Source organism: Narcine bancroftii, chromosome 5 (genome assembly GCF_036971445.1).
Source record: "Narcine bancroftii isolate sNarBan1 chromosome 5, sNarBan1.hap1, whole genome shotgun sequence".
NCBI classification, from domain to species: domain Eukaryota; kingdom Metazoa; phylum Chordata; class Chondrichthyes; order Torpediniformes; family Narcinidae; genus Narcine; species Narcine bancroftii.
Window position 1 is genome coordinate 170171464 of NC_091473.1, and position 12736 is coordinate 170184199.

The 12736-nt window shown below is 44.7% G+C and overlaps 1 protein-coding gene across 12 annotated transcripts in view; it reads right to left on the bottom strand.

The window, feature by feature from the left end:
- The window catches only part of LOC138764176 (voltage-dependent L-type calcium channel subunit alpha-1D-like), a 427400-nt gene that overhangs the window by 305073 nt on the left and 109591 nt on the right, over positions 1–12736 (bottom strand). For 11 of the 12 annotated variants that reach the window (XM_069939715.1, XM_069939725.1, XM_069939713.1 and 8 more), the window contains one exon: positions 7267–7406. In XM_069939715.1, the coding sequence (XP_069795816.1) occupies positions 7267–7406 (140 nt within the window). Of the gene's footprint in view, positions 1–853; positions 4639–7266; positions 7407–12736 lie in introns of those variants that run through there. The other variant, XM_069939718.1, reaches the window with a different exon arrangement.

Sequence of the window (12736 nt, forward strand, 5' to 3'; positions counted from 1 at the left end):
GGAGTACAAAATAAGTCTATTTGCAGATGATGTCTTGATTTATTTGACTGAACCACAGACCTGGTTACGTAAACTGCATTTAAATTTGTAAGAACATGGCAAGATTGCAGGTTATAAGGTAAATTGGGATAAAAGTTAAGTTATGCCCCTTACACAAGGATACTTTGTTGAAGGAATATTCAATTTAAATCACTAAAAAAGGTGATTAAATATTTGGGAATTCAAATATATAATAATTTAAATCATTTGTATGAATTGAATTATTTACGACTGCTTTAAAAAGTTGGAGGATTTTTTAAAAATGGATTACCTTGCCAATAACATTAGAAAGTATAGTAAATTGTGTTAAGATGAACATTTTTCTGCAGATACAATATCGTTTACAAACTTTACCAATATTATTACCACAAAAGTTCTTTCAAGAATTAAATAAATATATTAGAACATTTCATGGAGAGTATCAAAAGAAAAACAAACATGGAAGTATGAATTGGGAGGTTTGCAACTCTCTAATTTTAAGAATTATTATCAAATGGCTCAATTGAGATTTATTATTTCTTTATTTGAAGGAATATAATTGGATAAAATTGGAGGAATTTAGCAGAAGAATTTATTTATAAATGGGATTCAAAATGAATAACTGGTGCGAAGGAAGCACCTCTGCTTAAACATGTGATTAATATTTGGAACAAATAAAGGGTAGTATCTCCCCCAAATACCTCTGTTTCAAAATAATCATATACATTTTACTAAAGATTGTAGTGGTAGCTATGAAGGGGAAAAGAAAACAGAAACCACGAGATGAAGTCAATTTCATTTCTAACTGATTTAATTCAAAAAGCCCCCACAGCACCTTAAAAGGTGGCCTTCAAGTCCAGCCCCTGCATCAGCTGTGATGTGATGATGTAGTTGGGACCACGTGTGCAGTCCCTCTGGCCACGAGAGAGCCCGAACCCAAAGGTGCCATCTTGACACGCCTGCTCTGCTGCCACAGCTTTCACACATGGAGCCGGCCCGCCTGCATCGCGATGTGTGCTGCCACACAACCCTCCCCACCCAGAACCGGCTCTAGTGTCCTGCTGGCCTTGGGGCTGTGGGGTCGCAGCTTTAGGAGGTCGCCCCCAACATATGAGCTGTGCTGAAATGATTGAAATGATTGACTGGCTGAGGTCCAGATATGCTGCCTTCAGCCTGTCCGCTGTGAACATTTCCTCCCTACCCCCAATGTCCAGCTTAAAGGTCTTGCCAGAGTTGTGTAGGAATTTGTACGGGCCTTCATATGGCCGTTGGAGGGGGCTGAATGTGGGCCATGGCGGATGAACACAAAGTCTGCAGTTGATAAATCCTTGGGGATCCATGGTGCGAGGGTAGTGGGGTGCAAATGAGGCTAACCTGTCCCATAGGTCCTGTAATGATGCCTTCCCCTTGGTGCCTGAGTTTCGGGATGGTGGGAAGAATTTGCCCGGTTGGGTTAACTGGGTGCTGTAAACCAATTTGGCGGAGGATGCCTGTAAATCCTCTTTGGGTCCCAACCCGATGCCCAGCAGAACCCAGGGGAGCTCATTCATCCAATTGGGACAATTTAACTGGGTCGTGAGGGCTGACTTCATGTGGTGGTGGAAACTTTCCACGACTCCGTTGGCTTGGGGGTGATAAGCGGTAACGTGGTGCAGCTTGATGCCCAGGAGCGTTTCAAGCTATGTCCAAAGTGCAGAGAAAAACTATTCCCTTTTGTCGGTGGTTATGTGGGCTGTTATCTGAAACCTTGCGATCCAATGCGTGATCAGTGCCGTGGTGCAGGAATCAGTTGAGGTGTCCTTTAGAGGGATGGCTTCGGGCTATCTTGTGGTGCGGTCCCCCACCGTAAAGAGGTATTGGACGTCTCGGGAGACAGGCAATGGGCCCACGATGTCGACATGAATATGTTCGAAGAGCCTTTTAGGGGGGGCCCGAATTGTTGGACTGGGGTCTTGACATGATGGTGGAGCTTGGACGGCTAACACTGGGTGCAGTTGCGAGCCATCTGCGTGACTTGTTTTCTCAGGCCGTGCCACACAAACCTCTCTGTTACCATGTGGGTCATGGTTTTAATGGATGGATGGGCAAGGTCGTGAATTGCCTCAAAGACCTGGTGCCTCCATTGCTGAGGCACCACCAGGCACGGTGCGCCAGTGAAGACATCGCACAGGAGTATGTCGGGGCTGTCTGGCAGAATGAGGTCTTTGAACTCCTGCATCTCCTCATCTTTTTGGGCCTATGCCAGCTGGGAGTAGTCCAGCTCGAGGGTTAAGGACTGGATGGCAGGCCAGGAGACTATGTCGGCTACGACATTGTCTTTGCCGGTGAGGTTCCATATGTCTGTGGTGAACTAGGATATACAGGATAGGTGCCACTTTTGGCGCGCTGACCAGGGTTCCTTTGCCATGGCAGAGGCATGGGCAAACTGGCGTAAAGCTGCGACCTTCTCTGCCGATGGTGCTGCCCCATTTGCAGTGAGAGTGTGGCCCAAGAACTGCATGGAGTCCATCCCGAACTAGCACTTTGCTACATTGACCAAACTCTGACAGGAAAGTGAAAAGTCAGCGGAGGTGAGCCTTGTATTCCTCGTGGTCCCTGCTGGCAATATGTCGTCCAAGTCGATGAACACAAAGCTCAAGTCTCTGCCCACTTCATCAATCAAGCGCTAAAAGGATTGCGCCACTTTCTTGTGATCAAAAGGCATGTGGAGGAATTCGAAGAGTCCGAGGGGGTGATAATGGCTGTCTTGCGATGTCATCTGGGTGGATTAGGATTGGATGATAGCAACATATCAAGTTGACCTTGGAGAACACCTTTGCAACTGTGAAAGTTGGCCATGAAGTCCTCTATGTGTGGGATTGGGTAGCGGTCAGGTGTGGTGGAGACATTAAAGCGGCGGTAATCCCCACAAGGCTGCCAACCACCCAAGGATTTGGGGACCATGTGTAGTTGGGATGCCTGCGGGCTGTCAGATCTCTAGACTATGCCCAACTCTTACATCCAGGAAAATTCCTCTTTGGCCAACTGCTGTTTGGCTGGGGGCAGATTTATGTCTTTGGCGTGGAGCCCTGGATCAATATGTGGTGTAGCACCCCGAGATGTGGCATGGTGCAACTGAACTGCAGTCAGAAGATAGCCGGGAATTCGCTCAGGATGCGGCTATGTTTATCCTTAGGGGCACTCACTGTGGCCACGCTTTGGCCGCGGGTGACAGTAGCCTCGATTTGGACAGTTTAGAAGGTCTGGGAATGCACTAGGCATTTAGCTTTGACATCTACCAGCAGGGTTTGGGCCCAAATGAAATCACCGCTGAGTATTGATGTGCCCAGAGCATGTAGCGCGAAATTCCACCGGACTCTCTCGTTGCCATCAACACTTCTTGCACCCGGCATGGATTATGAGCAACTGGCTCAGGCACAGAGGAACAATGCAGAGACGCAGGCCTTGCGGACCACCATCTCGGGCCTCAAACTCAAGGATGTCCGGGTGCCCAGCAGCCCGGACACATTGCTCTGCGATGTCTCAACAGGCACGCCGTGCCCGGTGGTCCCGCTGCACTGGAGGGTGAGGGTCTTCAGTCTGATCCATGACCTCGCTCACCCAATGGTAAAGACAACCGTGGGCATGGTCGCGGAGCGGTTTGTGTGGCACAGGCTGAAGAAGGAGTTGGTGGAACTGGCCAGGAACTGTACCAGGTACTAGACCTCCAAGGTCCAGCGACACACGTGAGCCTCCAACCAGAACTTCGAACCGGCAGTTCGCCGATTCCAACGCATCCATGTTGATGTCGTCAGGCCCTTGCTGGTGTCCAAGGAGTCTCGTTACCTCCTCACAGTGGTGGATCGGGCCACAAGGTGGTCAGAAGCTGTCCCAGTTAAGAAGGCCTATGCGGAGACGTGCGCCAGGACTCTGGTCAGCCAATGGATCACCCATTTCGGAGTCCCGGCGCACATTGCTAGTGACAGGGGGCACAGTCCTCGTCTTCCCTGTGTACTCAGATGGCGAAGCTCCTGGGGATGAAGCTCCACCACACCACAGCATGCCACTCACAGTCCAACGGGTTGGTGGAGAGGTACCACAGGCACTTGAAGGCATCGCTTATGGCCAGGCTCTCTGGACCAGACTGGGCAGACAAACTACCCTGGGTCCTCCTCAGGATTAGGATGGCACCCAAGGAGGAACTGCAGACTTCAGCAGCGGAGATGGTCATGGCGCACCGCTTTCCCTGCCGGCTGAGTTTTTCGGCCCAGACCCTGACACCACGGCCACCGACAAAAACCTGTTGGCGGACTTGCGCATGTGACTGGACTTCCTAGCTCCCCCACCCCCGGCACGCCACGGTACCCGGCCATTTCATCTCCCCAAAGAGGTCAACTCGGCCCAGTTCGTTTTCGTTCAGAGGGGACCACAAGGTGCACCGATACAGCAGAACCTTCACCCTGGACGTTGGGGGGGAGAGAGGAACTTTTTACGGTGGACCACATGAAGGCAGGGGCTGGCCGCCAAAGCGACAGAACGTGTAGCCGGTTCTGGGGGGGTTGTGTAGCAGCGCACATCCTCGTGGCGAACCGGCCCCTTTTGTATCGCCACGAGGATGTGGGCAATCATGGGGAAATGGTGTCGTCAGAGGTTTCTCTGTGACTCCAGCATCCCTTCCAGCGCAGGCCCTGGGCAGTGATTATGATGTCACAATGCATCAGGTGACTGAACTCATGCTGCCCTTAAAGGGGTGTGCTGAATTTGAATTAAAAAACTGTCATTACTGACCCTCAACGTGGTGGCTGTGTTTCTTCCACTGCTCACACTACCACATAATAATAAATATTTACAATTAACCTAGTGCAAGAAAGTGGCAGTAATATGTGTGGTGATACACCACTAGCCTGCTACAGGGGGCGACCACTGTATATGCAGGAAGATCACTGGAGGACAGACAACACTTGGCCGGCTGTCAATCAGTCAACTGAATGGACCAAACCCCACCCGGTCGGCTGCCAATCATCCGCCCGGGATATAAGCCACATCCGGCCCCTCTCGAGGTCAGTCATTTGGGAGCAGGGCACAGCTAGCTACAGCAGAGACTTTAAGCTGAATGAAACCTGTTGTTCAGTCTTTGAATCTGGTGTCTGCTTACTGTCAAGACAGTGCATCACAATATGTCTGCGAATTTCTGGAAATCGCCTTATAATTGGAACCATCTGATTAAGAGTCAAGAGTACTGATCAAGAAAGGGTTACGTTGTACATGCTGTTGACAAATGCACATCAACTAAATTAAAAACTAAAAATGGAACAATAGTCTAGCTCATCATATCAGATGTGTCATCTAATTGTTGTCACAACACTATATCCTTGAAAGTTCATGGAAGCTGAGTTGCTAGCACAAACAAATGACTAAACCACAATGAACTAATTAAGCAGTAGAAAGCTCTGGAGACCATGCTGATTAAATATGAGAAGAGAAATGTGTGTGCAATGTGCAAAAGAGCATGTGGGAATACAATCATTTACAGAGAAGTATTAAACAATTAATATGGAGTAGATACCTCAATGAGAAACAGTTGGTTGGAGGTGGGTGAGGACAATTAACTCACGGATTTACCAAATCTGACAAGCAGCAAGTAATTGCAGTCATCATCAAAACGGTAGTGTGTGTTACACTATTTCTTATGCAGTTCCAAGAGAATTCTGATCTCAGCTTTAAATGGAATTAAATTCCTCCAACACATTTAATATGACACATTCAATGAGGAGGAGGTCTCTGAAAGGATAAAACTAAGGTGGACATGGGAACATGTTGTAAACAAGGTGTACACCATAAGTAACGAGGTAAGAATATATATACAGCACAGAAAGAGCTTCTTCCTCTTTGCCATTAGATTTCTGAATAGAAAATGACACTATCTCACTTTCTCTTCTTTTGCACGAATTTATTTTTTAAAATGTAATTTATTACAATTTTGACTCAGTAATGCTGATGTGACAATCAGTTCTGATTCTGATAAAAAGGTGGGAGATGGGAAATGCAGAGTAGGATATCAAGGCTAATGGACAAGATTGGGCATGTTCTCTACTTCCAGAGGAAAAAAGAGAGAAATATAAGGGGATTGGGGGGGGATCACCGAATTACTATCATGGAAGGGTGGCTGATGCGGACTGAGAAATTAAGAAATAAAGTTGGAGAATTTAGAAAGCCCAGACAGAAGATGAGGTGCTGTAACTCAAGCTTGCATTGGCCCTCATTGTGACTGGAAAGGAGGCTACAGCCTGTAGGTCAGAGTGCAAGTGGGATGGAGAATTAATGTGGCAGACAGAAGGAAATTCAGAGTTACTCTTGCAGACTAAACGTAGGTGTTGCACAAAGCAATTACCTAGTCTGTGTTTGGCCCTCTATTTGTAGAGGACACCACAGTGTGAACACCAAAAGCAGTACACTAAATAGGGAGACGTCCACGTGAATTGTTTCTTCACCTAGAAGCACATTGGATCCCTGGATGGTGGGAAGGGAAGAGGGAGATGGACCAATACCTTGCAAAGGGACAGTAATGCAAGGAGGGAAGGTAGTTGTAGATACAGAAGGCTGGACCAAGGAGTCATGAAGAGAACAGTCCCTGTGAAATACCAAAAAGGGGGTAGGGAAAAATGCAGCTTTGAAACTGCTCTAAATTTCACAATTCCTCCATTCTTTTGTCCATATTCTTTCCAATGGCTTCCATTCAGTCACCAACAAGATAACCTTGTTTACAGCTTATTCCCATGGTGTGTTTGATTTCACCCAATCAGAGACAGATCTACAAGCTTCTTTGGACTCATTTTCAATTCTGATAAAGGGTCTTCAACCTAAAATGTTCTTCCCACCACCCCCAACCTCCTTTCCCACAGATGTGGCCTGACCTGATAATCTTTTAGAGCATTTTCCAAAAATAAAACTTTACATGTCTTTATTATATTAAAAGAGATTTCATGTGATATCATTGACAATTCCATAAATTCTCAAAGTTATTCTTGAACTTCATTCCTACGATAAATCACGAAAGCACCATAATATTGCTTTGTTAAGGAGTACAGCACTTGATAAAATGAAAGCAACCACAGTATTTTCAAATTATAAGCAATATTGTGATGTTGGGTTTCTGTGGTAATAAAACTTGTATTTTACGATCTTATCAACTGCAATGCATTTCACTTCAGGAAATCACAAAAAAAGTTACAATATATTTTGTTACCTGGCATTAAAAATGAAACTTACCCCACAATTACAATTACAAAGTCCATCAAGTTCCATCCATTTCTTACATATGCATTGGGGTGTAACAACAATCCATATGCCATTATCTTCAAACATGTTTCAATTGTAAAAATGATAAGAAAGGCATATTCGACTGTTTCCTGAAAGATACAAGAATATACATTCACACGTCACTAAGTAATTCAGATACATTACAAAAGTTTGGTTAAAAATTGGCTTTTAGGTTTAAGTATTAGGTTAAATTTATTTGTCACAAAATACTGAGTAGAGTGAGAGGGTATTTTTGCAAATAGATCATCAGATGATCTCCAATATTCATATAGCCCTATTGCTACACCTGTAAAGAGCACAATTTACAGAGTAAAGGAAGATCAATTAGCATCAAACAAGGAGAGCATGACTGCATTGTTATGGGATTCATTCATGAACCTGATGTCTGCAGGGAAGAAACTGTCTTTCAGCCTGTTGGTGCATTGTATCACACTCTCAAGCCTTCTCCACTATGGGAGGGAGAAGTGAGTAGATCCAAGGTGTAATGGGTCTTTCAGTGAGTTAGGTGCCTTTCTCAGCAACAGGAAATATTGTTGAGGTCCGTGGAGGGAAACAAATTTTGCATTGTTCACGGCTGCATTCACTACCTTCTGCAATTTCTTCCCATCTTGAGCAAAGCAGCTTCAAATACAACACTACGATGGATCCAGCAAGTAAGGTTTTGATGGTGAATGTGTAGAAGTTGCTGAGACAATAATGTATTTTCCTGGACCCAGATAATTTTCACCTTTTATTATCTTGTGAGACCCTATTATTGGGCTAAATAAGATGGGTATGGAACATTTCTCAAAGTGCAAAAATGTTACTAAGTATTGTGAGAAAGGTGTAACCTCTCTGCTGGATATATCACTCGTATCTTTACCATCATATCAAGGGAACAAACCTGGTTTGAAGATAAATGTAGAAAAATGCCAAGTACACCACAAGGTAAATTTTGCAATGCTAGAAACACACTTCAACAGTTTTAGACAAGTCCCACTGTCCACATAAAAAAGCCCTATAGTCCTGCCTCATCAAGTCAGCAAAGAATTTTACATGTCTGAATAAGGTCACTCCTCGTTCTTCCAAATTATCCAGTTTCCCTTGATAGGACAACCCTCTCATCCTAGGAAGTAGCCAAGTTAAGTGAAAAAAGAAAGTTTGCAGATGCTGTGATTGCAGAATATACAAAAGTGCTAGAGAAGCTCAGGAAATCCCACAGCATCCACAGAAGGCAAAGATCTGTAATCAACATTTTGGGCCTGAGCTCTTCGTCAAGGGCAAAATGCAGGGACCTCTCTGAATAGAAAGGTGGGGGGGAAAGGGAAGAAGGGATGGGGGAAGAGTTTCCAATGCAACAATACCTTTATTTTGGTAAGAAGAATCAGAATAGGACATACGTGGTAAATGGGAGAGCATTGATGAATACAGAAGAGCAGAAAGATTTAGGAGTAACGGTACATCGTTCCCTGAAGGTAGAAACTCACGTGAATAGGGTGGTGAAGAAGGCTTTTAGTATGCTGGCCTTATCAATCATTGCATGGAATATAGGAGTTGGGAGGTGATGTTGAGATTGTATAAGACGTTGGTGTGACCTAATTTGGAGTTCTGTGTGCAGTTCTGGTCGCCTAATTATAGGAAGGATATAAACAGAGTGGAGAGTGCAGAGAAGGTTTACCAGAATGTTACCTGGGTTTAAGCATCTAGAGTATAGGGAGAGATTGGACAGATTAGGTCTTTATTCTTTGGAGCGTAGAAGGTTGAGAGGGGATTTGATAGAAGTATTTAAGATTATGAAAGGGATAGACAGAGTGGATGTGGATAGACTATTTCCATTAAGAGGAGGAAAGATTAAAACAAGAGGACATGAGTTAAGAATTGAGGGGCAGAGGTTTAGAGGTAACATGAGGGGGAACTTCTTTACTCAGAGAGTGGTAGCCGTGTGGAATGAGCTTCCGGGAGAAATAGTGGCGGCGGAGTCAATTGTATTATTTAAGAAAAGGTTGGACAGATATATGGATGAGAAGAAGATGGAGGGTTATGGGCATTGTGCAGGGAGGTGGGACTAGAAAGGGGTGTTTGGTTCGGTGCGGACTAGAAGGGCCTAATGGCCTGTTTCCGTGCTGTAATTGTTATGTTATGTTATGTTATGTTATTACCCCAGAAATGACAAAATTACAATCAAAAATACTGAATGTACTCAGGACATCAGACAGTATCTGTGGAAAGAAAAAGTTACCAGTTTAGGTCCAAGACCCCAAATTAAAATTAGAAGATACTCTTTCCATATGTATTCCACATAGAGAATCAAAATCAGAATTTATTGTCATGACCAAGCCATGAAATTAGTAGTTTCACAGTCCAAACCAAATAAACCATCTTACATAACTAAATCTAAATAGTGCATGAAAAGTCAAAGTAAGGCAGTATCTTTGGCTCATTCATCATTCAAGAAACCAATGGCAACAGCAAAGATGCTGTCCTTGTGTCATTGACTGCTCATATTTGGCTCTTGTACCTTTTTCCCCCAATGGTAGTAGAATGAAGAGGGCAGGGCCTGGGTGGTGGGGATCCATGAGGATAGAAGCTGCTTTCTTAAGACACATCTTGTAGATGTCCTCAGTGGAGTGAATGCTCATGACGTCGCAGGCCGAGTTAACAACCTACTGGAGCTTTTTCTTGTCCTGAATGTTGGCATCTTAGACCAGTATTACAAGCTCCTGTTTTAGTAAAATGGGATTATCACTGTAAGGGATAGTATAGACAGGAGGATCTAAATGGTCACAGTTAACATTTCACACAAGCAGCATCACAAGTCACAGCCCAGGGACAACTTGATACATTGGAAGAAACTTAGGAAAGGCTTGTCACGGTCTGTTTCAGAATCGATACATTTGCAAATACATTGTGACTTTGCAGGGGAGACGATTCTGATGACTGAAGAGAAAACAGGTTTTTGAAGCAGCTCGTGTGGCCAGCCATTTTTGTAGAATTCAATGCAAAGCCTGCTCTGTGAATGGCTGGGCCTTTTCAGTGGACTGAACTGTGCTAGGGGGGTCTTTTGGGAAGCAAAATGCTTCATTTTGATTGTGACTAATAATGAAGATGACTTGGAGAGAATGGTGCTAGGGTCTTGGAAGTTTCATGGAGGCCTTCCAATTCAAGTCTCGCCCACTGTTACGAGCCCAGAGGACTCCAAAACCCAGCAGCAATAGATATTCTCCAAGACAAATGGTTACTTAAACAAAAGTTGCTTTTAATTATATTTAAACATGAAAACAGAATCACACTTTAACATCACTATTAACTTAACTAACCTAACCCCCTTCTAATTCTAAGCGCGTGTATGTAATGTGTGTATAAGTTCAAAAAAGTTATTTGACTCACAGTCCAATCTCACTTCTCATTCCTCCAAGTTCACAGGTTGCAGGCCATTCTTATAGTGTGCACAGAATTTAACATTTATAATGTTCACCAGGCTTTGGTGCTTGAAAGGTAAATAGTTACTGCTCAGGAAAGTTCTTGTTGGTTTTCAGAGAGAGATTTATTGTCAGTGCCTTGCTGAAGAAAAATTCCCCCTCAGGGTTCTCCAGATGATAACCTCTTTCTTTCAGGTCACCACAGAGTTACTTTTTGTTTCTCAAATTTCAAGTAAAACATTAGACAGCCAGTCCTCTCCTCTTGCATGAACCACAAGGGCTTTACCAGGCTGAACTAAGTACTCACCACCTGTCTTCCAAAAGGGATTTTCTACAAGCTTGCCAGCTTATTCTGATCTCATCCCAGCTACTGCTGCTGACGGTAAAACTGTAGAACTGATCTCTCTCTCTCAGAGAAAAACCCGTTTGATTCTCTTTGCTTGCAAAACCACATCACCCACCAAGAACAGCAAGTTCCACTCCAGACAATCTGCGGCTCCGACGAGTTCTTCCATCTGTTGACTTTTTGTAAACAACAATCCATTAGTGAAGTCTCTTGGGCACTCTCTAAAGCTTTTACAAGGACTCTGGGGCCAATATGATTAGTGTTAGCAGAGCGCCAGTATTTTAAATAAGATCTGTTTTAAAGTGTTTGTATGTGACCTACACTGAAAACCCTGCCCAATTTATCTCCCAAAAACATAACTATTTACAAAACAAACACAACATAATCTGTCACATTCCAAAATAACCAGGAGTTATATGGCCACAGTTCATGCAGATGGACAATTTTTCAAAGGCAAAGGAAAGAGAATTTGTGAGTCTGTAGCTGTCACAACTCCAGTCTTCTCATCAGTTCATCATTAATTCTGGGCATTAAATTTCAAAGGTGAATTTACAACAGAGTATTTAAATACTGAACTACACACACACACACACACACACACACACACACACACACACACACAGTGTTAAATTTAGTTTAAAAGTTGACTATAGTTTACAAGTTTGAAATAAAATTAGTGTTTTAAAATTAAACACTGCCTGATTCATTGTCGATTACTGCTCATTACTTGTGGTTTGTTACATCAAACAGTAATGCAACCAGCCAGAATGCTCTCCTCAGTACACCTGTAGAAGTTTTCAAGACTTCACTGACACACCGAATGTCCTCAAACACCTCACAAAGTATGACCGGTGGCGAGCTTTCTTCATGATTGCATCGAAATGGAGGCTCCAGGACAAATCCTTAGAGATGTTAACACCCAGGAATTTGAAGTTCTTGACCCTCTCCACTGCTGACTCCTTGATGAGGACTGGGTCATGTTCTCCTTCCTTCCTCCTGAACTGCCCATCTTCTTGGTTTTTCTCACATTGAGTGCAAGGTTGTTGATGTGACACCACTATTATCCTCCTGGACACTTCCTCATTGCCATTTGTGGCTCTTCCGACAACCATGGTCATTGGTAAATTTGTAGATAGCACTGGAATTGTGCCTGTCCATACAGTCATGGGTGTATAGAGAGTAGAAAAGTATACATCCCCGTCCCCAGGCAGCTATGGGGCACACAGGAACTCCTTGACCACCAGGGCCCCACTTCAGCCCTGGGAAATGAACCTGCCCCCCACCCATCCGATACGACCCTCATACATCGGCCCCAGCCCCCCACCCCCGGCCACCCCTCCGCGCAGCACCACAGCAGTCACACAGACTCCTGCCGCCAGCCCCCCCACTTCCCCTCCGACCAGTGACCAGGAGCCAGTCCTACGATGGTCACAGAGACCCCAGCAGCCGCCGGACCATTTCAACCTGTAAATATTGTACGTGTATAGTGGGTTACTTCCCCCTCCCCAGGGGACAATTTTAAAGAAGTGGGTGAATGTGGTGGTACACCACTGACCTACTGCAGTGGGCAACACCTGTACCTGCAGGAGTGTACCGCCGGCCTACTGCAGGGGGCAACCTCTGTACCTGCAGGGGTGTAAGGAGACAGGACAACACCTGGCCGGCTGTCAATCAG